The following is a 27,578-nucleotide window of genomic DNA, read 5'->3' as shown; positions in this document are numbered from 1 at the left end:
TGACCGCTCGGGTGAGACTGACCCGAGCCTGCCCGCGGGCCCCACGCGTGAGGACGCGCTTCGAGAGCGCTGCCAACGCAGGACACGCTTCAATGGACGGATGCACGGTTTTAACGTTTATCCTGGAGATGTCTGCAAACATATATCTATGCTGTGATACGTGAGGCACCGTAACAAGAGCAAAACTGTCCTCAGAGTCAGGATTCAGAATTCAGACGACGGGCCGAGGCAGGGCACGCAGCCCCCATCACCCACAACTCCTTTCTCTAGAGGGAAAACACCGGGTCAGCACCGGCAGCTCCGAACCGCACCGCCGTTACGGGAGAACACGGCAGACACGGGAACCAAGGAACACCATTATACTGCAACATGAGGGATTCTAAACACGCTCTGCTCAATCTCTCCCAACAACTGCAGACTCAGGGACCACTTTTAAAACAACCCCACTAGAATAAAACAGGTTTGAACTGACTTCATTCACCAATCTCATCCCCCTCAAAAAAACTCCACAAAAACACCCAACCACAGAACTCTAATAAAATGCCACTGGTTGTAGCAGCAAAACCCTTGTGATTCCCGTTTTTAATTCACTGAACATTGACACCAGCTGGACACAGCACCGCGATCGGAACAGCAGAGGGGCCGAGAGAAACCCCCCGCGGCCCCGGGGAGCACCCAGGGGGTCCCCACGGGAAGGGTCCTCGCTGCTCCCCACCCCACAGCACCCGCAACAACGCAATGTACGCCCCGTTCCAGGGGAAACACGTTACACCAACCGTCAGCTTCTACTGCAAACTATTCACAATCATGTTGATTTACTTACAAAACAACGTTCTGTTTCCACTCTGTTCTTACAGCCTTCTTACCCATCTGTCTTCTGCTCCCTCTGGTTGCACAAAGTACTTTCCACAATTACACAAGAAATACCCTTAAACGCAGTCAGGGGTTGAAACAGCTAACTAGAATTATTTATTAACTGACTCCTGGTATCTACAGGCTACCGTACACCTATTTTATATCCCCATTTGAAACTAAACCCCTTTGCTCTACTGGGATTAGATACATCGTCTGACTTCAGAGGTCGCCACAGTCACATCGGAACAGAAATCTCAAGCTTCCTCCAAATTCCTTAGCAAAACAGCAGTTTTCTGACATTGCCTTTCCGAGGGTGGAGGCCACAGCCGGGTCAGCCATCCTCACGTGACGCGTACATCCGAAAACACCGGCACTGGGGCTTGGTATCGGTTCATCTGCTTTTTCACCTGTTTGAGAGCAGACAGGGCACAGCTCGACACATCCAGAACAGATCTCCTCTGACCTCAACCGCAGCTTGCCTATCAGAGATCCTTACAGACGTCCCCAACTTCTGAACCACATTAGAACTCCAGAAACATCCTCCCCTCCTCTCCTTCAACTTCCAGTCTCTAATGAACAGCAAGACATCAGCTGTAACAACCGTTTCGCGCGCACCCTGGTTAAAGCGCAGAAGCAGCGGATGCTGAAGCCGTGGGGACGCCGGGAGGGCTCCCTCCCTGGCTGCGAGCGCCCCAGGGCCGATGCAGGGGCTGCAGGACAATCCTGCGGGTCCACAGTGGCCTGAGCACAAACCGGGCACGGCCAGGACACCTGGCCAGGTGGGGAAACGGGGACGTCGCCACAGAGCGATTCATTTCCCTGGAGAAGCACCCGGGTTATTCCCAGGCTGGGGGCGGCCCCTCAGCACCCACCTCGACAGCAACAGCACAGCCCTCCCAGGGACCTGCACGTGTGCCCCGCGCACGGCTGCACAGCCGCAAACAGCTCAGGTGCAAACAGAGAGATCCAAAGCAAGTCCCCGAGCGGCCAGAGCAGGCTCCTCGGGCACAGCCCCGCGCAGACCAGGTGGCGCTGGCACACAGCAATGGACACCGCGGCCCGGACCGTGCCTGCTCAGCTCTGCTCTCCGGTTCGGCTGCGATTTGGAAGCAATACACTACATTTACAGCCCGCTCAGAGCAGTGAACGTCAGCAGATTCATAGCACGTACTCAAAGTTAATCATGAATACTCAGCTAAAGACTGGTGGAAACGGTCCTCAGGGAGCAATGTGAGCTAACCGAGCTGAATTCAGATTATAGACTACGAATTCACTCGCCCAAAAGGAACGATATGCCCACATATCTATCTATATACACACATATATATATACACATATCTGGGGGGAGCATTATGTGCATGTCTCTCCATATATATTTATATATCTATCTCCTACAAAGAATTATGTCCATGAGTCCAGTTGTGGCCCTGGGAGAGTTGCGGATGGCACTCAGCACTCCAACGGCAGGATTACCCAATTATGGATCATTCAGTTGGGATTTTTATATGGTTAAAGCATGAGCAGGAGGGGTCTAAGAGCATAATCGCATATTTACAAAAGGAAATGTTTTAAATTTTAAAAATATTTCATATGTATTTTTAAAAAGTTGAGTTTCCTAGTAAACTTGGGTAACTAAGGATTACTTTTTAAATGCTGAATTTGCAGTTCCAACATAACCAGGGACAAAATGCGAAGCGCCTGTGTCTGCTGGAGCTACACAAACACAGCCTTACGTTTTTACTTCACTTTCAGAAGGCTCGCACATAGAAAAATATAGCTCTTCCTATTATTCTTGTTGATAAAACAACAAAATCCTCATTATTTCCACTTATTGATAGGAGCGAACCTACTGGATTTTCCTTGAAACTGAAAGTCAAGATGCACTCCAGTCTTAAAACAGATATTTAGCCCGCAAGCCTAAACCAGAACTGCTCTGAACACAGGTGCTCAAATCTACTGATTCTTTCCAAAACCACTTCTAAACCAGCTTACTTGCTAATATGGTATAAAAGTACAAATACATTGCATTTTTAACTGAAGACTTCATATCTTGTAAGTGTGAGTTAATGCATTAAGTGCACATTACCACCATAGGAAATAAACCAAATATAGCAATTAAAATTTTGTTTGTTTGTTTGTTTGTGGGTTTTTTTGTTTTTTTAAAATAATAATAAAAAGACAGGCTGCAATCCTCTTCTGGTGCTTTTGAAGTGTTTTGACTTGCATTTTACCCCGCGTTATCCAACATACATTATTTTCCAGAGACACAAAGCACCTAAGGCAGAACCCAGCAGCACCCCAGGCCGGGGCAGAACCCGCACTGGGCTCCCCAGCCCACTCTGCGCTGCCCCGGGACAGCGCTCGAGGGCAGGCTCCAGCACACCCGAACCGGAGACCCCCACACTGACCTTCTGCTGTTCCTCCAGGAGCGTGAATCCTCAGACACTTACTCTAGATCTCATGAAACACTTCAGAATTCTGAGGGTCCCAGAGCCCGCTCCCCCAGCCGACGGCAGGCAGCCCCCTCCCCAGAGGCAGTTCTCCTCACCCTACACACAGTTTGCAGCCTGGTCAGCAATGGCTGCCCCTTCGTTATGTTCTAATCGAGATCAGGTGTGATTTGAGCACTCTGCACCTGTGGCCTTGCACACAGCCCGGGGACAGGCTGGGCTCAGGAGCCAAGGGCCTGCCCAGCGGATTCCTCCAGAGCGAGCGCATCCCTGCGGGGGTGCTCCAGCCACATTAGGAAAGATGGGTCCTCAACAGCGCGTTAATCAACACACATGGGTATAAAAAATGGTACAGGGAAAACAGGCAAATAACTGCTTGGTCTTTATAAACCGTGGAAACATTCTGAAGTGCTGCATAAAATATAAGTAATATAAAGTTACTTTGATATGACATTGGTTCCCAGAAAACACAATGTATTATCAAATAAAACACAAGTCACAATGGATGTGGAAAATAACACAGCCTTAGCTTTAGTAAGGATGATTTATGCTCTTTCTGGCATGCACAGCAGGATCTCCCTCACTCGGCTTTGGTAGAGGAGCAAGACGACAAACTCAACCGGGGACAGATCTGGGTTCTGCCGCCACGTTCGGAGTGTGAGCTCGAGGTTTAGGAACATCTGTCCACCAGCTGTGCGGGCAGCACAGAACCGCTCCCGGCATGTCCCGTCCAGCGAGCAGCTCGTGCCCAGAGGGTTCCTGCGCACACCGCAGCTCCACAGCCGCTACAGCCGGCACCGGCTGGACAACCCCAGCACAACCGCACCCCAAGAGAGGTGCCCACGGACCTCCAGCCGCTCCGCCCAACACAAAGCCTCCATTTCTTCGCCATGTCACTTCCCTTCTTTGTGCAGTGCCTGATTTAAAGTTCCACCTGATGCCCACATGGCCAGCTCTTGGACACAACTTTTAATTACAGAAGAATAGAATTAAATTATAAGAGTATCAGAAGTATCCTTTCTAAACAGATTTGCTGGTACCTAGCTTTAACTTCTTAATGTGCCGGATGCAAGCGTTTTAGGTACTATCAAGAATTAATTCTAAAATCAATCCATCAGAGCAAGGAGAATAACCCTTGTGTCAGAAAGGACCTTTCACCTTCTTGAAAACATCCGAAAATGTAAATATTTAGCATTAATAAGAAAACCCAAACACACGCAGCTGAGAGATGACTTTAAACATGGAGTGCCCATCCTTCCCTTGCACCAGGGACACCACCAGCGCCCTGCGTCCCCGTGGGACACCACCAGCGCCATGAGCCCCATTGGGACACCCACCAGCGCCCTGCGTCCCCGTGGGACACCACCAGTGCCATGAGCCCCATTGGGACACCCACCAGCGCCCTGCGTCCCCGTGGGACACCACCAGTGCCATGAGCCCCATTGGGACACCCACCAGCGCCCTGCGTCCCCGTGGGACACCACCAGTGCCATGAGCCCCATTGGGACACCCACCAGCGCCTTGCGTCCCCGTGGGACACCACCAGTGCCATGAGCCCCGCGGGGACACCCACCAGCGCCCTGCATCCCCCGTGAGACACCACCAGTGCCATGAGCCCCGCAGGGACACCCAGCAGCACCATGAGCCCCGCGGGGACACCCACCAGTGCCCTGCGTCCCCGTGGGACACCACCAGCACCCTGCGTCCCTGTGGGACACCCACCAGCGCCATGAGCCCCGTGGGGACACCCACCAGCGCCGTGAGCCCTGCGGGGACACCCACCAGTGCCCTGTGTCCCCGTGGGACACCCACCAGCGCCATGAGCCCCGTGGGGACACCCACCAGCGCCCTGCGTACCTGTGGGACACCCACCAGCGCCATGAGCCCCGTGGGGGACACCTACCAGCGCCAGGAGCACCGCGGGGACACCCACCAGCGCCCTGCGTCCCCATGGGACACCACCAGCGCCCTGCGTCCCCATGAGACACCCACCAGTGCCAGGAGCCCCGCGGGGACACCCACCAGCACCAGGAGCCCCGCGGGGACATGCACGGCACGTCCCCAGGACAGGCTGCAGCTCCAGAAGCCCCTCTGCCCCCAGCTCACGCGGGTGTCCCCGCGGGTCACAGCCCCATGGCGGGGACAGGCACACGCCAGCACAGCCAGGCCCGGGGCACCCGCCAGGCCCAGCATCCCATAGCACCCCGTGTTCCTGCGGGTGCAGGTGCCGGCACATCTGGAAAGCGGTGAACTGAAATCGCGGGCAGCGACTCCTGGAAAGGTTCTGGAGACGCTGCCTTGGCCCCTGCACCTTGCAGCTGCTGCAGCTCAGCCAGCGGAGCTAAAAATACCGTACTTTCTAAAAATTACTTTTCCATACAAGGCAGAGCTGTCGTGCCCACGGAGCCGCTACCGCCGCCAGCGCAGAGGGAGGCTGCTCCGCGCGCCCCGCTGGACACGGCGCCCCTGCACACGCTCTCTGCAGTTTCTTTTGTCAGTCAGTACATACCAACATTGACTCTTCCTACAGCAGCAAACACCCACAGAAAACACTGTGTTATGGCAGAAAGTATTCCACAAAGTGTTATTAGAGTGCAAATACATTAATACATGATCTTGCTTATAAACAATTAATCCTGATGGACAAATATTCAGAACCCACTTCACTGCCGTCTGAGTGTTGAACAGACGCCCTCCCAAGCCGGTGGCACGGCAGGTACGCGGCCCCGCAGCGCCCGGGCTCGGGACACAACACACACCTCACCCCTTCTGAACGGTTCAGAGTTCAACAAGAAAATGCCATTGGTACGTTTCTGAAAGTTTTGTCCTATTTTAGCACAGGAGTTTGAAAATGACAGTCCTAGTGCTCTACTGACACGAGGGAAAGCACTAGGAGAAAGGACGGTACGGTGTGAAAACGAGGCCACATGCAGGAAGAGGATCCCTCGGGAGAAAAGAATAAAAACAACTGCATAGAAAACTTGGGGAAAAAAACGTCATCCAAGACGAACAGAGTCCCTGGGCAGCCCCACAGAGCGCCGGACAGCGCCGCCGTCGGCAACAGACACCAAAGACCGCGGCAGAAACAGGTCACGGAAGGGGTTGGAAATAACCACCAGATTCCCGAAGTACCTCAGCAGTGCAAACCGGCCCCTCAACCCTCGTGGGTAACCGCGCCGGTCCCTCTGCCCCCGCCAGGTGACAGCGACACCCCCGTCCCCCCGGTACTGCACTGCTTCACAAAGACTCATTCGTTTCAAGAGACTTTTCATCAGTCAAGTTTTAAGGAGGCAATCAATAACAGCAGTGGCCATCATTTTAATTAATTCTTCCAGCACTGAAAGCCCAGTACACATTTCCTCAACCAGGGGAAAAAGGGACAAAAAAAATACAGCCTCAATCATAATGTGATGAACTCCTGACGGGTCCACAGCTCGGGTGGCCAAGGCCTGTGCGCAGGACAAGGAGCAGGCGCTTCCCCGCGCCCGAGAAGCCAGCGCTGGCAACGCCGCGCGCGGTGCACACCGGGGCCTCCCGCGCCGGGCCCGGCTGCCGCCCGCCCGCCGCAGCGCGGCAGAGCCGCCAGGCACCGACACACCACGCGCTGGTCACCGGTATGGCCTTGCTTCGTTTCCAAATGGCTCCCACGCTACCCGCAGCAACAGCACCGCTTATCCTGAAGGGCAGAATCCAAGGTGGTCTTAAACCGAGCACCCAGAGCCACTCCTTAAAATCCATCCTTAATGGAAATTTTCTACTTAATCATTTAGTATCATGTATGAGAAGTCTGGATATGATGTCATGGGAAGTTCACCAGGCCTCTGGAGTTCTGTAGACTCCAAACCCACAGCTCTGCCTCGACTACATTCTCATTCTTCCATGGTTTAAACAGGCAGTCTGTCTCTCACACTCTGCAAAACAGACACTTCTCATTCCTCTCAGTACATACAAAGATTCCGGTACAGCTCACAAAGTTCCAAAGGAGCCACAGGATCACAGCTAGGCTATGATAAATTTCACCACATTCCATATATTGGCTGAAGAAGAAATAATAAATATTTCTATTCTCGGCATATTAGAACATGGAGAGAGAACAGGTGTGAGCAGAGCTGGAGGTGTCACCGCTGCCCCCCGCAACGGCTGGGAATCAGTCACGTGAGATACGAGTGAAGATGATCATACAAAGCGATCCACACGCTTTGCTGCTGATAAAGGGGAAAACACCCAGGAGCTCTGCGAAGCCAATCTGCCGGCACATCTGAAAATGAGCTCAGCCCCAAAACTCACGAATAAACCATGCTGGCAAAGTGCGTGAGAAACAGGTACATCAGCAGCTCGGGGAGCGTCTTCAGGACAGTCTGCTTTTCCCCTCGCAGCACACAGGGAGCTCCTCAGCTTCGAGGGCAACGTGTTTGTGAAGAGCTGAGTCCTCATCCCCGCCTCTGCAGAGCCCAGGACCGGTGCTGGTCCCAGCTCCGCTGCCACCGACACCGCGTCCTGGGACGGCGCTGGGGAGGAGCCCTGGCACCCCCTGGAGCCATCCCATCGGGCCACCTTGAAAAGGAGACAATTGACTCAGAAAGCACAGCCTGAATCTGTATTTGTAAAGACACACAGTGGGCAAAAGGGGGAGGAAGGCTAGAAGAGAAAAAAGCAGGCGTTGAGTTTCTTCCACACTGGTGGGGTGAAGAAAGAAACTCTGGCCGAATGAGGCTGTTTCGTGCCCAACAAAACGCTATCACATGAGCGGTTCCCAAACACACAGCCCTGTGCGAGCCATGAAGTTTGTACACGGAGCTTCGTTTTCAGAACCTCACTGAAGGTTCCGCCTGCTCGGACAGCGCAGGTTCCGCCTGCTCGGACAGCGCAGGTTCCGCCTGCTCGGACAGCGCGTCCCGCGGGCGGCTGCTTCGCCAGACCCGCAGCGGCCACTCCGGCCCTCGGCTTAAACGAGCTGAACTTTTAAACGAACTTTAAAAACCCACTAACACTTGCAAGGAGCTGTGAAGTGCAGTCACAACAGCTTCGCTTGAGGATGAGCTGGAAATCCACGTTATTTGTAGCAGTACCATAAAGTGTATCCAGATGCAATATATCATGAGGGAGGCTCACAAGGAGCGTGGGAAAGGAATGGAAGAGTTTTAAATACATACGGCAAGTCTCTGATAACCAGTGACACACGGTGACTCTTTTCACAGATCACCTTCCAAATAATTAACACACTTTGAGAACAAAAAGTCTTATTTCAGTACCTGAAAAAGCATATTAATCCCCAACACAAAGGGGATTTGCTATGTGTAATTGTTAATACTTTGCATGTCCGCTTTGATTATGTTTGACATAGTTTCCATATGGAAACTTACACTACGTTTCACCAAGAGCTCTACTTTGTTTAATATATCAGTCCATCTAGCGTAATAAATATTTGCCGACATAGGAAAACATCACCCTGGTGGGTTATCCTCACACAAAGTGAGAGGGGGCTCACACAGCTTCACCCAAACGCTTCCTCTTTCCTTCCTGAACGGCACATACCTTCTTGTTCTCCAGCCCAATCCCGAGCTGTTTCTCTCTGAAAACAGCTATTTTCGGTTCACTATTTATATTTGTGGGAAATCCCATTTGTTTTACTCGCACTGAAAGGCTCGAGGGTTCACTGAGCTTACTCACACAGGTTTTCGCTTGTGAAATCTTTCAAAGTAAACTAATTGAAGTTATTTGACAAACTAGTGTTGGACATAACGGCCTCATGCTAATCAGCCAAGTTAAAAACATGATATCTATAAATATCTCCTGCTGTCTTCCTGTTCCAGTCTTCCCTTGTACAGCCACGGCGTGCGTTCCTGTGTGTTTACTGAAAAACCACTAAATTATGCAAGAAATGGAAGCGCTATGTTAAGGCCAAAACTTAGGTTACCATTTCCAGTCACTGTGATGGAAGAGGATGGTTCCAAGCTCCAGTCTAACGCGGTGCCGTCGGGAACGCGCCAGCACCTGGAACCAGGTCTGGAGCCCCCAGACCCACCCAGCAAAGCGCCAGCGCCCGTGGGGCCGGCCCCACCGCTGTCCCACGGGAAACCAGCCAGAAACGGGGGACAACGGACACCTCGGGCCGTAATCCCGACCCGCGGCTGGAACCGTGTGCAGAACAATGAGATTCAGGAGTTTTAAACCACTGAAAACCAGGTTCCAACACCACGAAAATACACAAATTGAGAAACTGAGCGCACCGTCATCTCCTTGCTCACTAACCAAAAGGATGTGACAGAGTTCACTTGCTCACGGACAGGAAGGGCTGACGTTAGTGTAGAACGTATTGCTGCAACACACCGGCCAATGAAGTCATTCTGAAGGGAGATAACCAACGGTGACTGCGTTTGGGATTTGAACTCCTTAGCTATTTGCCAGGTTTAAAAACTACTATTAACCTTATTTGAAATAATGTCTTAAAACCAACACAGGCCTGCCTCCAGATACGCCAGTCCTAAATGTTGCTGAGCTAGCGAAACGAGCAGTTCCTCGGTACAACGCAGGATTGGTGTTCCGCGTCCGTCTGCGCACAACAGCCTGGCCCAGCGCTCCCAGATCGGAACAGGAACCGCAACTGGGGCGGCGGGGACAACGCACAGAAAACCCGACCAAACAAAACAGCCCAATCAAACAAAACAGCCACGCCAGGAACATGGCCACAGAACAAACCAAAAACCCTTTGCAAGTGACACGCAGTGCTTGCACGGCTAGGGATTTCAGGAGGTCTTGCTAACTGAAGATGGCACACATAGTTAAAAATACCCAATTAGATAAAACACGGCATAATAGAAGCACTTCCTCTTTTTTTAAGCTTAAATCCAAGGCTGCCACCATTTGTGAACAACACTCAACGAAGTACACCAGTGCAGCAGTAGATTGCAGTGAAAGGCAGGAGCGCTGTTCGACGCTCTGCCTTGGTGCCACGCTCCGCGGTCATCACAGACGAGCACATCTCTGCAATAAGGCACCTCAGACAACCGTGCACTTCAATTCTGACCAGAATGCTGAACTACTTTACAAACAGCACCATGTTCAGTGCCACCAGCCAGAAACGCCCACAGGGGCCCCTCGCAGAGACCTGCAAAGCAATACGGGCTTTGTAAGAACTGCGGCTCGCCAGCCCTGACTTCACGTGCCGAACCCGCCGCAGCCGATTCCTGCTCGGCCCGCGCTGGTGACCGTGACCGTGCCGCTCTGGAATTGCGCTGGGACATGGGATGCGCCCTGGGCGCACCCAGAGCACGGGCACTACCCGGGGATTGCTGTCACCAGGCGGGCTGGGGACACCGCGCTGCCGCGCAGCTCCTCGCTGAAGCCATCGCACTCACACTCGCAGTTATACTATGTCAGCCAAATCCAGCATATTATTATAGAAAAGGACCAAAGCTGTAGAACGGGCTCTATAAACACAAAACGCATTCCAAGCACTAGAGAGCTAAGGCTCTGCTCACCCAGCACGCCGCAATTATTCACTTGCCAGGTGCACAGGAAATTCAAATGAGCTTTGTTAATGCCACCTCTGTTGGCATTTGCTTTGCATTTTCCACATGGTAAGTGCTCGCTGCACTCCGTATGCTGCACCAGGCACTGAATTTTAGGAAGGTTTTGCAAACGCTGTTTCCCATAGTGGGACCTGGTCTGCTCCGGGGACACGGTCATTTCCAGTGCATCTGCACTGCCAACTGTACTAGTCACGGTGCTCTCCAGGTGCCATGGGCTCAAATAATCACAAATACTTAGTTCAGTTGCTATTCCCATTTTAGATTTCTAAACAGCTAGTAGGTATTACAATGTACTTCAGATATATTTATACAACACAACTTTAGACAAGAGAATTTCAATTTCAACCTCTCGGGAGCACTGGCAATGATCAAAGGACAAACAGCGCGAGCCCAGCAGCCGCGAAGGAGAGCGCTGCTCCAAGCAAACACGCTGCCAGGTCTCAGTTACCCTTTCAGAGGCAGCTGAGGATAACGAGCAATGAAGAAGAGCTTCACCATGTCCCTAGGAATACACATGAAATACAGTTCACCATGACCGCATTTATCACCACCTGGTCACGCTGCATTTTCTTTAAGTTCACTGTCAGGAGACAGTACCTTGCAAAATACTTTTAAAATCCCACAACAAATAAACACCAAAAACACCACTACCCACCACCACAGAAACAAACACACACCACCCCACACCACCCTCCCACCCCCAAAAAAAACCCCAAACAAACAAGGAACAAAAGCCCCACGCCACCCACTCGCAAACAGCCGAGGTGCGCTCCGAACTCCGGAGATGGAGCAGCACGCTGGGCACCGCTACGTGGGGCAGGACAGCAGGATCCCCAGCTCCTGCAGCCAGCCCTCTGCAGCCAACCGACCGCGGCCTGGGCAAGGGGCACCAAGGACACAGCGCCGGGGCAAGCCGGGCAGCAGCACCGGCCCTGGGACCATGTCTGCAACCCCAGAGCACCGCTGCCGTGTCCCCCGTGGTCCCGTGTCCCCCCACCGTCCCCACTGGTGCTGCGACCATTTCTGCAACCCCAGAGCACTGCTGCCGTGTCCCCCGTGGTCCCGTGTCCCCCCGTGGTCCCAGCGCCACTCACGCTGACAGAACAGTGACAAAAACGCTGCAATTCAGAGAGTTTTCTGAACTGAAGGAAAGCTCTGTAACGTTTAACAGGAGCAGCGTATCAATAGCTCTACTGGTCACGCTCAGCTGTAAGCTGGGCAGCCTCTCCAGCTACTTTCTTGATGACTTCCCATAGCCTACTTGGTTTACTACTTTTTCACAGGCAATTTGCCTGTAGCTCCCGTGGTTCTGTGATCAGAGGAAGATGTGACACTCAGAACTGGGCCAAAGACAGCCTCACGACAGAGGTGTGGGGCACGCGTCCCGCACCTGGGCAGGCAGGGCAGTGGGGCTGCGCTCCACAACGGGCACGGCTCCCAGCCGGCGAACCGCCCGCGCGGAGCCGCGTCCACAGCGTCAGCGCTCCCTGCGCCCTGCCCCAGCACAGCACCAGCACTGGGGCGAGTGCAGCTCCTGCCACCCCAGAGACCTGCAAACGCCTATTTCCAGAATGCGTTAGAGGACACCACTGGAACTCGGAGTTACCTCTTTGGAAAACGCACAGATTCTGCTCCCAGGGTAAGTCGCAACCAGTGCTTAGAGCGATATGGGAAAGGCAGCTGAAGTAAACCCCGCCATTCCAGATTTGTTTTTGATTAATCTACCCATTGTATTTTCACATTCCAATACTTGCACAATCCCACAATTATTTTATGGAACATATGGTTATACTTAGAATAATATACATCAAGTTGGGCAGAGGAATTAAAGGAATACACTGCTCTGAAACATCAGGCGAGTAGCACAGGAAGCCTGTGAACACCACAAGCTTCCCATTCTTTGCCTTAAAATATACTACTAAGGGAAAAATACACATTTGAAACACAGGAAAGCATGAAAAATGAAACACCACAGAGAACAGTCTCATAAGCTATCTGTACGAATGTCACACTTCAGAAACATTACTGGAAATTCCCACAGTAAAAAGATCTTCAGAAGTTTTCCCACTTCCTTATATGCTCATTTAACAAGAACAACCAGCTGTTTCCATTTTCTTAAAGCCTTTAAGTCCAGAGATTTAATTAAGTCTTTGGAAGACGTGCTGTGAAGACAAGGTGAGAGCTTCGGTTCTGCTGAGATCTCCAGATAACGTCTTCACATCTTTCAACTAATTAAAACACCACACAGCACTGGGCATCCAGAGCAGAGGAGTTTCCCTCTAGCTCGGTACCGCGCCAGGCCATGTCAGTGTCTGTTCACTGCACGCAAACCCAGTCCAAGTGCTGTCTAACACATTTTCCAATTTTCAACGAAGCTCTAGGAACATCGTTATGCGATCCAAGCGTCCGCAGGGCCTCCAGCACAGCCGGCTTTGCACCAGCACGGAAGGAAAGTCCCCAGGGGTGTATTCTTATATTTGGAAGGAAAAACAGTAACAATATCGCTTCCAAACATGAGGCAATGAAACATTAACTTTTAACTGCTTGGGGATTCTTGTTTGTTTGTTTGGGTGGGTTTGGTTTTGTTGGTGGTAGCAGGTTTTGGTTTAACATCCTTTCTCAAGGATATTCGCTCAGGTGTCCCCGTGTGACACCCAGGGAAACGGCTGTGACTGTGAACAGGAGCTGTCCGTCCTCCTCCACTCCACCTGGGCCCACCTCTGAGCCTAAACATCACCCCTGCAGAACGCTATCAGCCGCGTGCGTGGCGGGTGCGCAGCACGGCGGGTGCGCGCAGCACGGCATGGCCGGTGCGCAGCACGGCAGGTGTGCGCAGCACGGCATGGCCGGGTGCAGCACGGCAGGGGGTGGGTGCGCAGCACGGCAGGGGGTGGGTGCGCAGCACGGCAGGGGGTGGGTGCGCAGCACGGCAGGGGGTGGGTGCGCAGCACGACATGGCCGGGGTGCAGCACAGCGGGGGGGTGGGTGCACAGCACGGCGGGTCCCGCGCCCCTGTTCCCAGAACACAGTTCTGCACGGGCCCCGGGGCTGGAGCCGTGGGTCAGACAGAACCGCCAGCACACGGTTCGGAAGCCGCACAAGTGCTCTCTGTGGGCAGGCTGCTGCCTGCCAAGGAGAAGCACGGGGAGCCTTCCCGGTGCCTGCGCACATCCCCTCCCAGGAACACACGCAGCTCCAGAAGGGCCTTGGTGCGCTGACATCACCCGCCCGCGCACAGCGCCTCCCTGCCCTGGTGCGCTGGCCCCGCACCGCGGGACCCCCGAGGCAGAACGGGCACAGGCGGAGCAGCACCTCCGTGCGGCCCCGCCAACCTGCTCCTTGAAAGACAAGGAGAGATCCTTAATGCTGGGAGAAGCTTCGCTCTCTGTGCTCCAGCTATGCCACACGAACTACCGTAAATAGGAATGGCAGGTCATCCTGCCTTAGGTTATGAGGTGGTTGAACAAAAATATTAAACAGAAGAGGAACACTCGTATTTTTCTGCTCTTTGTACTCTGACAACACCTCTTCCCAATTCTAAGCTCAGTTCTTTGGGCCAATCATGCTTCAATTAACAAACAGGAACGTTGCAAACACAGCAGCAAATATAGAAACACGTAAGTGAAGCAGCTCTCTTATCTAATCTCTTGCACCACCATCTTCACTGTTACTTCGTTTGGGGTCAACACCACGCTCACCCGCTGGCAGTGACGGCTGCAGACCCGGCTCTCACCGGCCCGGCCCTTGTAACCAGCTTCTGGCTGCTGTGCTCCTCCCACCTTCCAGGTCCAAAGCAACCAGCAACAACATATTTACTCGCTCCTGAAATGTCAACAGAAGAGCAAACAAACAAACACCAACCAGAGCTGCAGCCTGACTTGGAGACTTCCCTTCTGGCACACTAACAAAACCCACGAGGAAGGTTTCAGCAGATTTACAGACACTTTATAAGCTGACAGACGACTTGTATATTTTTCTGTAAGTTTTCAGGAAAGCTGGACAGTCTGTTTCCAAACGCACATGTTGCAGCTCTTGGAACAAGATTACTCTGCAAAGCATTTAGAGATGGTCCACATCTGTAACAGAAGCACAGATAAAACGGGAACGAGGATTCGCCACAGAAAGATGAACTGGGAAGTAGGTGGCTGTGTTCTGCAAGTGCTGGAAAGCAACGGGCAGTGGCATCAGCAACGCCAGTAAGAACACAAAAGAAGTAGGTAGGATGTCTGGCCGCACAGTGCCAGGGCGGCTGCGGGACCTCCGGAGCAGGGACCCACGGCTCCGGACACCCGGATGGACGCCCCCACCTCACTGCACAGCCTCGCACCAGAAAGGGGTTTCAGCCCTTGCGCTGCTCTGAACACAACATACAGCAAAGCTTTTATCTGGTTAATGTGGATTTCCATTATACAACACTGAATATTTCACAAACGAAAAATGAATCAGTTTGGTAAAAGTTCATTCTTTTAAGCAACACGAGCCAGCAAGTCTTGCACCAAAACTCCATGTGCTCAGTCAAGAATATGTCCCTTGACCTTGCCCACACAGCCCTGACCTCACCAGTCCCGGCACACAACATTTTCCACACGCTCACTTCGGTAACACTACAATGGCACTGACAGCCTGTAAGAACAAGGAGAACCACACAGCCTCAGATCCTTTTCCACTTTCTTCCTAAGTTTATTAAGGATCTTTGTTTGTTGAGATAAGGAAAGGGCGCACAGCAGCCCTAAATCACAAACACTTCAGTACTTAGTGAGGAAAGCTGAAGGGAAGAGGCTTTGCTTCCTTTTGCTAAAAGCTGCTATCCCACAAGCCAAATGAGAACTGGCTCCAGGGTCCTGCGGGCAGGTCCGGATCAGGCCTGTCCTTCAGCCCACTAAAACACGCCAGCTCGTGAAAATAAACGAGCTCTAGCGGACTGCTGGGTCACATCCAGCTGGGGCAGCGAGGGGCTGGCCCTGCGCACTGTCCCACCCAGCTCGGGGCTCCCCACCCGCCTGCCAACGCTGGAGGCTAAAGACAAATGTCACAAAACTTCAATTTCTTCCTCCAATAAAAAGTGCAATGGGAATTCGAGACGAACACGTTCACCTTGAACATCTGTTTTCAAAAAACCGTTTTGAATGGTGAGGTCAGGGACAGAAGCAGCCAAAGGAACCCTCTTTGTGCTGCAGTTAGGGACCCAACAGCAGCCATCCGTCCCGCATTGCCACCAAGGTCTTCACTGCTCACTTAGTGCTGTGAAAAGCTGGAATTCTGTCCCTAAGTAAACAAGAATTCTGAAGTAATTAAAGCAGAGCTAATGCTGGCTGATGGTTCTCAATGGATACAGAATTCCCTCAAGTGGTTTTTGAACAATTCCTTTTAACGCTTGGTTGACACATCAACCAAACACCGCCAAAGGACGTTCAGCATCCATTTCAGAGCTGTTCCTACAGGAAAACTAGCTTTGCCCTTCCCACCGGCACTGGTAAAGCCTCTAAAATTAGAGTTTGCCACACCAGAAAAACAAAGCACTTCAAAACAAGCTCCCACAGGATGACTTAAGGGCTTTAAGGAGGGAACTCAGAGCGGGGTCCTGCTCGCAGAGCCGGTGCACGGTGCTGGGAGCGCTCAGAGCACGGCACGCAGCCATCCCCAGAACAGCCACTCACACGCACAGGCTTGCCAACACACTCCAGGGCAATGACAATAATCCATCTCTTTCCAAGAATGTAATGGAAACTGGAAAACGAAGAGGGAACAAGTAGAGGCAGCTCTGCCCCGTGCACGGCATAACAAACGAGTTCGGCTGCGCCGTGCTCCCGTGGCGCTCGGCGCTGCCATCGCGCTCCTGGCGCCTGCAGCGAGACCCCAGCTCCAGAGACGGGCGACGCTCACTGACAGCCCGGGAGACCTCTGCGCCCACCGAGAGCCGCCTGCTCGCAGAGAGGGAGCCGGCCCCCGCGTCCCTCCGCCGCCCAGGGGTGCCTTCGGGGGCAGTCTGGGGCACGGGCACCCAGGAGACCTGCCGTCACTTAGAATCGTCTCAGCTGGATGAGACCCTCAGGATCATCGAGTCCAACCACGACCTAACCCCAGCACTGACCGACTTGCTCCCCGTCGTGCAGGATGCTCGTGGCTGAACGAGAACTGAGCCCTGGTTCCCACAGCCAGGACCAGCGCTCCCACCCCCAAACCGTCCTTCCTCCTGATTGGGACAGGAAAACACCTTTTGCCCTGAAGCAGTTAATTTTTCCCCAGGTCGTCTGGCGGGTGGCACAGAGAGCTGGGGAGCTGCTGCGCTGCTGCTCTACAGACCCCTTGTCACTGCAGTAATAAGGATGAAAAAGGATGCTGAATGGCTCTGTGACAGGCTGCTCAAGCAAAGGCAGAAAGTCCTGGGTTTATTTGGACCGATTCCTATTCTCTACCAAGAAAGTAAAAAATGGTTAGAAAATATCAAATGAAGTTCACACTGCACTAATGTACATTTTGAGAACTTCCACACACTAAAAAGCACACAACCGGCTCGCAGTCACACCGCCTGCCTAACTTCTGCAAACTAAGGTAAGAGCTGAGGGGCAGAGGACAAGGCACAGCTGTGACAAAGCACCTGTCTTCTGGGGAGGGGGCAGAGAGGACACAACTCCCGGAGCGCCCGCGGGAAGCCAGCCTGGCTGCCACGGCAGCGCGGACACCTGATTGCTGCTCACACGGACGCCGGAGAATGGCGTGATGGGCCGTCCCGGTGGAGGAGCAACCATGGATTCAACCTCGGGTACGCCCGGGGCCCCAGAGATGTGCCCTAACGAACCCGATCCCTCCCACACGCAGGGATCCCAGAGATGTGCCCTAACGAACCCGATCCCTCCCACACGCAGGGATTCCAGAGATGTGCCCTAACCAACCCGATCCCTCCCACACGCAGGGATCCCAGAGATGTGCCCTAACCAACCCGATCCCTCCCACACGCAGGGATCCCAGAGATGTGCCCTAACCAACCCGATCCCTCCCACACGCAGGGATCCCAGAGATGCGCACTAACCAACCCGATCCCTCCCACACGCAGGGATCCCAGAGATGTGCGCTAACCAACCCGATCCCTCCCACACGCAGGGATCCCAGAGATGTGCCCTAACCAACCCGATCCCTCCCACACGCAGGGATCCCAGAGATGTGCCCTAACCAACCCGATCCCTCCCACACGCAGGGATCCCAGAGATGCGCACTAACCAACCCGATCCCTCCCACACGCAGGGATCCCAGAGATGCGCACTAACCAACCCGATCCCTCCCACACGCAGGGATCCCAGAGATGCGCCCTAACGAACCCGATCCCTCCCACACGCAGGGATCCCAGAGATGCGCCCTAACGAACCCGATCCCTCCCACACGCAGGGATCCCAGAGATGTGCCCTAACCAACCCGATCCCTCCCACACGCAGGGATCCCAGAGATGCGCACTAACGAACCCGATCCCTCCCACACGCAGGGATCCCAGAGATGTGCCCTAACGAACCCGATCCCTCCCACACGCAGGGATCCCAGAGATGTGCCCTAACCAACCCGATCCCTCCCACACGCAGGGATCCCAGAGATGTGCCCTAACCAACCCGATCCCTCCCACACGCAGGGATCCCAGAGATGCGCACTAACCAACCCGATCCCTCCCACACGCAGGGATCCCAGAGATGTGCGCTAACCAACCCGATCCCTCCCACACGCAGGGATCCCAGAGATGTGCCCTAACCAACCCGATCCCTCCCACACGCAGGGATCCCAGAGATGTGCACTAACCAACCCAATCCCTCCCACACACAGGGATCCCAGAGATGTGCCCTAACCAACCCGATCCCTCCCACACGCAGGGATCCCAGAGATGTGCATTAACCAACCCAATCCCTCCCACACGCAGGGATCCCAGAGATGTGCCCTAACCAACCCGATCGCCCCCAGCAGTTGCCGCTGCAGCCCCAGCTCCTGCTCCCAGGGCAGCGGGCGCCACGCTGGGTTACCAGACTCAGCCACCACGAATGACCGGGTGACCTTCCTCTGCACCATCCTGGCTCCAAACCATCCAGAGGAACAGGGGCAGAGCTTCCAGGAGGGGACAAGCACACACAGAACAAGAACGGGAAAGAAAGTATTTGAGATAAAAAGAGGAAACATTTGCAGAGGGTGGAAGATATAAAGAGTATGATGAAATAAATAACAGAAAAGGAAAAAAGATTCAAAGTAAGTAAAAACCAGATCAGCCTTTTAGAAAAACTATGCAGTTTGAGGGCTTGACTGGCATTCTGTGTCCAACTCCCTTGGAAGTCAAATTCCGCGGTAATAAAATTTATGATGAAAACTTTGAAACAGCAACAAAACCTTTCAAACATGACCCTTGTGAGAGCGCTCGACAGGCCAATAACCCAGCAGACTGACGGGCAAGCGCTCTTCCCTTGACCCTACTCCCACTGCCTCACTTCACCTTCAGCATTCTGGGAACTAAACCCTCTTAACCCACCACACTGATACATCGGCAATTTGTATGTGCTCTCCAGCTCTCCAGCAAGTTACAAAACGTTCATTCTACTCCATCTGCTATAAAATCACATTAACAGAAAACTGTAATTATACATTGCACTTGCCACTATTACTTCCTCATGTAAAAATGTGCTCTTGCTATTAATGATAACACTTAATCAAAAGGAGAGGAGAGATGGTCTACAAGATAATCTGAGTTTCCTGCTTAAGGGAGGCTAAACACTGTGCAAGCTCCTAATTGCAGCTGCTTCGCTCAGACAATTGTAAAAGTACCTGCTGAAAAGAAAGTTGGTGTTGTTCAAGAAGAAACATATATACATGTATTTAAAGCACAGAACTCTACCTTGGAGGAAAAGCCCAATGCTCTGAGTCACCTGCACTATTGCAGTTCCAACCATCTTCAGCAAATCAGAAAAGGTCTTCTAAACGTGACAAGCACAGGCTGCAGGATCACGCGTGGCTGCTTCACCGCACCGCTGCCTCGGGCCGTGCTGGCTGCGGGGCCGCTCTGCGCTGTCAGACCCCGCGCTCCGGGCGTCGGGGCTGGCGGGGACAGCGACGCAGCCTGGACACGGGACAGGCCACCCCAGGGCGTGGGTGACCCCGGCACACGGCCCGAGCGACGGGCACCAAGAGCGGGCGACCTGGGCAGCTACAAACCAGCACCAGGGTTCAGATGTTCTGCAAGCCGGCTGACAAGGATTTAAGCAAGACCTGGTCAAAACCGCATGGCTGCAAGTGCCTTGCTCCCGCTGTACGGCTGACCCCGACACCTCCCTGCAGCCTGAATGAGGAACGGGCTACAGCGGTACAGCGCTCCCCAGCAGCTTTGCCAGAGCACGAGGACCGGCAGCAGCGAGCTGCCCCTGTGCACCTGCAACAAGCGCTTCATTTCCCCGGCCAGCACGGATGCTGCTGCTGCGGTCCCGGCCCCCCGGCCCAGCTCAGCCCCCGCAGGAGCCCCGGGCCCCAGAGGCAGCGACTGCGTCCCGCTCCTTCCGAGCAGAGCTCGAGCCCACAGCAGCACACGGGGGACACACGGGCCGCCCAGCAGCCAGGGACCAGCACGCTGGGCCACCGCGCGGCTCAGCTGCACATCTGGGACAACAGCTGTATGCTGCTGGGAACGCGCCACCACCAGCTTCATTCGCTAAATACAACACACCCCTCAGGTAATTGATCTTTTTCTTCCAAACGCACAAGCACTGCAAAGGGTAACAAAACTCCTGCCCATCCTCATTTTCACATAGCTCAGCGAGTTTTCAGTATTACTGAATTCTGGTCTACCTCACAAGCTCACCTCCTGCAAAGAGGGAATCGAGGGAAACAAGGAAGGGCTTCATAAAACACAGCACGAGTACAGCGGAAACTGCAAGAAAAACGTTCATTTGAGCTTCTGCCATAGAAAACCAAACAAACAGAAAGCAGCAACAATGTTTAAGAAACTCCCAGTGGCACTTGCACAACAAAAGATCAAAGTTGGAAAGAAGACACCAAAATAACCAGAAAATAGAAAGCAAGGAGTGCAGAAATAGACAAATTAGCGATTACTTATTTTTAGTGTTCCCATAATAGAGAACACTGAAGGACACTTTCTCACTTGCCTTCTCCGTTAAGGCTGGAGAGCACGCGTTCCTAAAATGGAAGTGCTGGGCAGGAGCGCGCAGCGCACGGCGCCCGCGAGCAGGCGAGCGCGGGGCGGCCGGTCCGACACAGCGGCTGCGCGCCCACCGCGGCACCGAGCCCCGATCACACCCCGACATGTTCCACACAACTCAAATTATTCTTGGGGGGGGAGAAACAGGGGAAAAATAATCCAAACCAAACAAACCCCAAAATCCCGTTATTACCACCTAATACCAGCTAAACACACAGATATCCAATATAAAAAAAAACTACACCCTGTTTCAGGATTGGAAAATTAAGGTCAGTTGTGATAAAGAGAAGTCTACCCTGTGATCAACGGCCATCAAAGAGCAGGCTGCTCTTAAAGGTTATTATGGGAAGTATTTCTACTTCAAATTCAATCGATAAACTTCAATTCTTAATGAAGGATATTCCAAGCTCATACTCATTATTCTAAGTATGCTTATTGCTGTAATTCTAATTCTACTGCTACAAACAGGACTAGTTCCAAGCAATTCCAGCCCTACCCCGGCATGTGCGGTGTGAGGAAGGGAGACGTGCAGCCCGCCATGAGCAGCGTGAGGCCACCCACGACTGTCAAAGCTTGACGTCCCCCCTTGGCAATATCAATTCGTACAGCCAAAGAAAATACATGTGCAGTATTGCTGTTGCTCATGTAAAGACCTTGGGCAGCAGGACCCCAGTGCCACACAGCAATTCCCTAACCTACTTTCTCTCCTCCTTCCTTTTCAAGCTGATAAAATTACATGTTCTGTTCAGCTTTTGCCTCTCTTGTCATTGTCACACTTCTATTCTGGCTTAAGTCTGTCCTGAGAATTTAAGAATGGCACGGACCCCCCGTCAGAGCACAGCTGTGTACATTCAGAGGTATGGAGACAGAAGGAAACATTTTCAGAAGTACCTGCCTGACTTAGGCTCACATATCCCCATTTCCAAGGAAAGAGGAACAGTGAACTGTTTGCCAACCCAAGCAGAAATGTTGGATCTTGCATAGCTAAGTCTGCTGGGCATATTGGAAATCATTACCCCAAAGATCTGCAGACAGAGGTTTAAACAATATGGATTGTTAAAGGCACCTACAAGTGAAATAAAGCAAACCACAATTTTCAAGTGTGAGCACTAATGTGTTTTTTTCAATATTTGTGACTGCACCCAGCTAAATCTGCACACAGTAACAAAACTTCCGAGACAACAACAAAAACTGAATTGCAAACATCTCCATCTGGCTCCATCCAGCAGAAGCTGCGCTGCTCCTCTGCTGCGGGGACAGGGACACGCAGCGCAAGGGGGGTCTCGGGGACACGGTCCCACAGCCGAGACACCTGCGGGAGGGACAGCACGGGGCAGAACCTGCCCGAAGGAAAGATGGACAGACAGACATGCCTCCGCCACACGTGTCCGTGCATCTGCAGCCCAGTGCTGTGCCCGCGGGCCATGAACACCGCGCTGGGCAGCCGGACGGCCCCGCACCAACACCCAAACGTCTCCTGTGCTGACGTACCCTCACCTGGCACGGACACTCCCCACCTGCCGGGCCCCCAACCCGCCCTGCAGCCAGCCGGCGTGGCCCGTGAGCCCGGGGCTCCTCAGTGCCCTGCAGACACGGGCTGGGGCGCCCGTCGCAGGTGTGTGCGCAGCCGGGGGAGCGCACCTGCGCCCGCTGCTCCCACCGCCCGGCTCCTGCCCACGGAAACCAACACAACACGCTGAACAGAATGGAAACCGCACTGCAGATAGGAAAAAACAATTAAAATCCTACAGAGTAAAAGCAGTGAAGTGCCAGGCAGATTGATTTTGTGGCCACTGCATCTCACTGAAAGGCAAATGTGAAATCCTGTCAGTGCAGAGCGGGGAAGCAAAGGAAGCAAGGAAGCTGGGGAGGAGAGAAACGGAGCAGCTGCTATCACAGCATGGTCTGCGTTGGAAGAGGCCTTCAGAGATCATCTAGTGCAACCCCCTGCCACGGGCAGGGACACCTGGGCGGGGGGGAAAGAGAGTGACCCACAAGTAACCTGAACTCCATATTCTGCCATTAGCAAGAGTGCAGTTTGATGAAAAACAGGAAATGTTCATACAGCAAGACAAACATTAAACGCCTAAGTAAACACAAGTGTACCAAAAATATAGGCATTCATATTCATGAGTTGCCCATGTCTGTGAAACTTTGAAGAATATTTGTAGATCTAAGAGTGTGTTAATGTTTTTCATGAAGCAGCAGAACTGCTGGAGGGATGAACCGGCCCCTCCTCGCTGTCCACGCGCTCACTGGGCAGCGCTGCAGCGGGCACTGGTGGATGCGGATGCAGGAGCAAACCAGCACGGTATCATCGCGTGCTTCTGGCAGTCGGACAGCAAGAGAAAGCAATGATCTCTCAAAGTACAGCCAGGTCAGCAGCACCAGTGATCTAGGGAAGACCAGCCCACTCAGATGAACCTGTCTACCAAAGACACTTTAAATTATTCTCCCTATAAAGTACTGGTCTCAGCTGATGAGCATTTGCACGTACAGCATGTGCAGCCAAGTACAGCACTCACACGAAACACGCCGGGAGTGCAAATCGTGCTGTGCCACACAGCACATTCAGGCTGCTCTAACCAACCAGAGAAGGGCTCACGGCAGGGCAGCACGAGGGTTCGCTGGTGGGGAAGGGGGCGCAGAACCGCCCCGGGCTCCGGGCAGCCTCGGCACTGCGACACCCTCGCCCGCAGAACCCCCAGCCCTTCGGGACACACCTGCCTGGAGCTGCTGCAGGAACGACGCCCAGGAGCCAGACCCCAGAGCAAGAGCAGGCGGGACCACGTCAGCACAGGATACTGGGATCTGAGCACCCATCTGCCCAGGGTTTCTGCGCGTGTTGTGGAAACACACACCGTTATACTGCCCTGAGGTCCAGCGAAACACGACTGAAAATGTTATCTTTAATTAAAATACGTATCACCAACTGAAATGTGAAATGAGAAATTGAAAAAATGGATTAGAGGAACTGGAAATGGTTTTCCAGCCCAGCTTAGGTGAAGTCTATCAAAGCAGGAGTCCTTGCTCACAACTGAAATGACTTCAGCTCATAGCAGAAAAACTTACTCCTCAACTGAACAGGAAGAGCCCAACAAGCAGGAACAGCCACTGACAGCTCCAACACGCAACTCACAAGCTAATGTCATCTTTATCGTGCCTGAATTGCACCAACGTTACTCCAGAAACCTGACCAAGCGGTCGCTCGTCCCAGCTCCAACAGCAACAAACCAGAAATGCAATCACCAAAGCTCAGACCAGTCTTTCCATTCCTCACCCTGCAGTGGAACTTATCCAAATAAGCCTGGCTTTGTTGCCGTAGAAAAAGAAACTTTTCATCGCAAGGGAGTCGCTTGCTAGAGCAGAAGCGTTCCCCACTTTGGTCATACCAAGCGATAACAGATACACGTCACCTTCCCCGGGAATGCCTGCGACTCTCAAATACTGACTGGGAACCAGGAAATCGTTTTGTTTGACAGCACAGGGTTTCTTAAATGACAGTGCTCGAAACGGGCCACTTTTATCACTCTCGGGTGAAATAGGGGGCAGGAGAGCACTTGGAACCGCAGTGTTTGCCACGGGAGACGGCGGGCACGGGGCAGACCTGGGCTGGGCTCAGGCAGAGGCACCAGCTTAGGGCAGCAGCTGCCCCTGGACCCCTACAGACATCACGCAGCTTTGCTCACAAGCAGATGCTGCACAAGTCTAAGGCCATAATAATGAAAATTATTATGAAATTAGTATTTTCACAGTGTTCACTTAATATGAACTGACACTTTTAAGTGTAAAAATAACTGGGGCGATAATTTGTCAAAGTTTACTAACCCTGGTGAAAACATGAATTGCATTATTGGACTGCACATCAGCACAAGTCTGGACCCAATTCCCTGCTAGACGTGCGCTGCTTAACAAGCTGCAAACCCCTAGAAACACTCCCTTCGCGGTACCCGACATGCCAGAATTACTCAGTTCCAGCAGTGCTTTGCCTCCAACAACAACAGTGCCAGACTTCTCCCCGGGCGCAGCCTGGGAGGTTTAGAAGCCTGGCTGCTCTTCCAGCTATTTGCAAATACCGGTCTTAATGCAGGCAAATCTACAAGAAAGCCTTTTTCTCTTTGCTTAACTGCTAGCAGCACCAACTGTTGCACTTGTCCTATTTGCAGCAATGAGAAATATTCCAGATATCTGTCTGAATATACTATGGTAAACAGAAATCAAGCAGTATTTTCATGTCACAACGTGCAGAGAGCCTCCGGAAAGCCCGGGCTGAGCGGAGCCGCAGCCTGCGCGGAGAGCTACGGCAGGAGCTCCGCGGGGAGCGCCTCCCGCTCCGAGAACGGGACACCCCGAGATCTCCTCCCGCCTCCGCAGACCCGCAGCGGACGGCCCCCGATCACCGGGACATCGCAGGGCAGCACCGCCGGTAACAACCCCACGAAGCCCCGCAGCCGCGGCTCAGGGCAGCCCCGGGAGGCCGCTCCGCTGCCGCCCGAGCCCAGCGCCCGGTCCCGGGCTGCGGAGGCGGTAAAGCCCACACGCCGGGCGCACCGGCCGGCCCCAGGGCACGGGGCGGCCAGCGGGACCCGCACCCGCCGCGCAGCGCTGCCGCCGTCACCCGAGGCCGGGGCGGGCGGGACGGAGCGGCGGCGGGCGGGGGCGGCGCTGGGACCGGCGCGGCGCTGCCCTGAGCCCCCCGAGCCCGGCGGAGCGCGGCCGCGGTACTTACGTCGTCAAAGAGGGACCCGACGTTGGCGGTCACCAGGAGCACCCCGGCGCCGGCCGCGGGCCCCTTCACCGCCATGGCGGCGGGCGGGCGGAAGCGCGGAGCTGCGGGGAGCCCGGGGGCGGGCGCGGGGCGCTGCGGCGAGCGGGGCGCCGGGCCCGGCCCGTCAGCGCGGGCGGGCGGGGGGCGCGGGCGAGTCGTCCCGGCGCGGGCAGCCCGCGGACATCCGCGCCGCGGCGGGCCGGCCGCCCTGCGGCTGCTGCGGGGCCGCGGCGCTCAGCGCTCTCCCGCCGCCGCCGTCGCGCTGCTGCCGGGACGGGTCCCGCCGGCGGAGGCTGGCGCCGGGCCGCGGCGCATGGCAGGGCGGCGGGACGGGCGGTGGCGCTGCCCGCGGGCTGGGCGGGCGCTGCGCGCTCCGCGCTGCTGCTGCCGCCGCTCCGGCTCCGGCGGCGGGCGGGCGGGCTCGGGCTGTGCGCGCGCGACGTCACGGCGGCACCGCGCGCCTCTTAAAAGGGCAACGCCAGCCCGGGGAGGGGCCCGGCGGGGCGCAGCCGGCGGCGCTGTCCCGCGGCGCCGCTCCGCCGAGTCCCGCCGGCCGCCCGTCCCCGCGGAGAGGACAGGACAGGACAGGACGGGGGCGGGAGAGCCGCCCTGCCGCGGCTCCCCGAGCGCCGGCACGGGCGGGGCCGGCGCCCCCCTCTGCGGGGCCGGGGAGGAGCGGCTGGGGGGGATTGGGGGGGCAAGGAGCGCCCCGCTGCCTCCTGCGGGGAACCGGCCCCGCTGCCCCGCCCGGCTGGAGCGGCTCCTGGGGCGGCTGGAGGGGACCGCGGTGTCGGTGCCGGAACCGTCGTGCATCACCTGCCAGCCCGAAGCGCCCGACATGGAAACCAGGGGGTGCCCGCACCCGAGTGTCCCCCGCGCAGCGCGGCGGGTTTCCCCTTCCTGCCCCGTGCCCTTGTGTGGTTTTGGCAAACGCATATCGCTGCCTCCAGAGTGGAAAACACACAGCATCGCCGTAAGGCCGTGTCATAAAGAACAGAAGATAAGATAGTTATTGGTAATGTGGACAAACTGCTGTTTGCCCCAGCAGGATCTAGACCTGGGGAGGAGTAGGTGGGAATAGTCCTTACAGAGCCTGGAAACACACCAAAGTAATCTTCAGCTTTCAAAAATACCCTTTGTCAAAGGAATCTTTTCAACAAGATTGCTTAAGAAACCAGAGAAATGATAAATCAGCCTTTGCTAGGCTGTGCAAAGTAGCTGGCTCCTAAGATTATCTATATTTCATGGCTGATTAGTAATAGAAACAAAATGTGCCAAAGCTCACATTACAAGGCTTGCAGAGGTCTCGCTGGCTTCCGGAGCGGGGGAAGCTGTTGTCGAAAGAGCGCATAACTGATACGAACTGGGTGTCACCGAGCAGAGCACAGAAAACAGGGAAACCCAAACTACGTTCAGGAGCAACCTCATCACCGGGGGCCCAGTGCATTGCAGGAAGGTCTTTCAGAAATGGGGCCAAACGGGGGGGAGCAGAATCGCCAAAGTCACGGATTCCACTGCTTGGAGCAAGGGCCTGATCCCCACTGGCAAAGCAGGGCAACAAGAAATCTGCACAGGATCAAACGGCTTGAAGCTATGGAAAGAGCAAACCGCTGCAGCAGATGCCACTACTTGATAAAAGAAAGTCGAAAGTGTTAGTAGTCAATAGCAAAAATAAACACTGTCGAGTACTACTGACCCAGGGAAGCATCGGCATCCCCGTCCTGCGTGCTGTTCGCCACACCACCGCGTATGCCGTCCGCAGACGGACGTGGGTGACGGCGGGTCAGCCAGCTGCAAGG

General features: G+C 54.3%; 1 protein-coding gene across 9 annotated transcripts in view; it reads right to left on the bottom strand.

Annotated features, from left to right (window-relative positions):
* INPP5A (inositol polyphosphate-5-phosphatase A) overlaps positions 1–25,985 on the bottom strand; it is a 203,736-nt gene extending 177,751 nt beyond the window's left edge. For all 9 annotated transcript variants that reach the window (XR_013922377.1, XR_013922378.1, XM_080348099.1 and 6 more), the window contains exon 1: positions 25,741–25,985. Coding sequence is in view for 7 of the 9 variants with exons in the window: in XM_080348099.1 (XP_080204225.1) it covers positions 25,741–25,815 (75 nt within the window). In the remaining 2 variants the exon portion in view is untranslated. The remainder of the gene's footprint in view (positions 1–25,740) is intronic.
* Positions 25,986–27,578: the final 1,593 nt, after the last annotated feature.

The sequence above is a fragment of the Nesoenas mayeri genome (assembly GCF_963082525.1).
Source record: "Nesoenas mayeri genome assembly, chromosome: 7".
Classification (NCBI taxonomy): Eukaryota; Metazoa; Chordata; class Aves; order Columbiformes; family Columbidae; genus Nesoenas; species Nesoenas mayeri.
The sequence above is the reverse complement of the archived record's forward strand: the minus strand, read 5'-3'. Positions and strand labels throughout refer to the sequence as shown.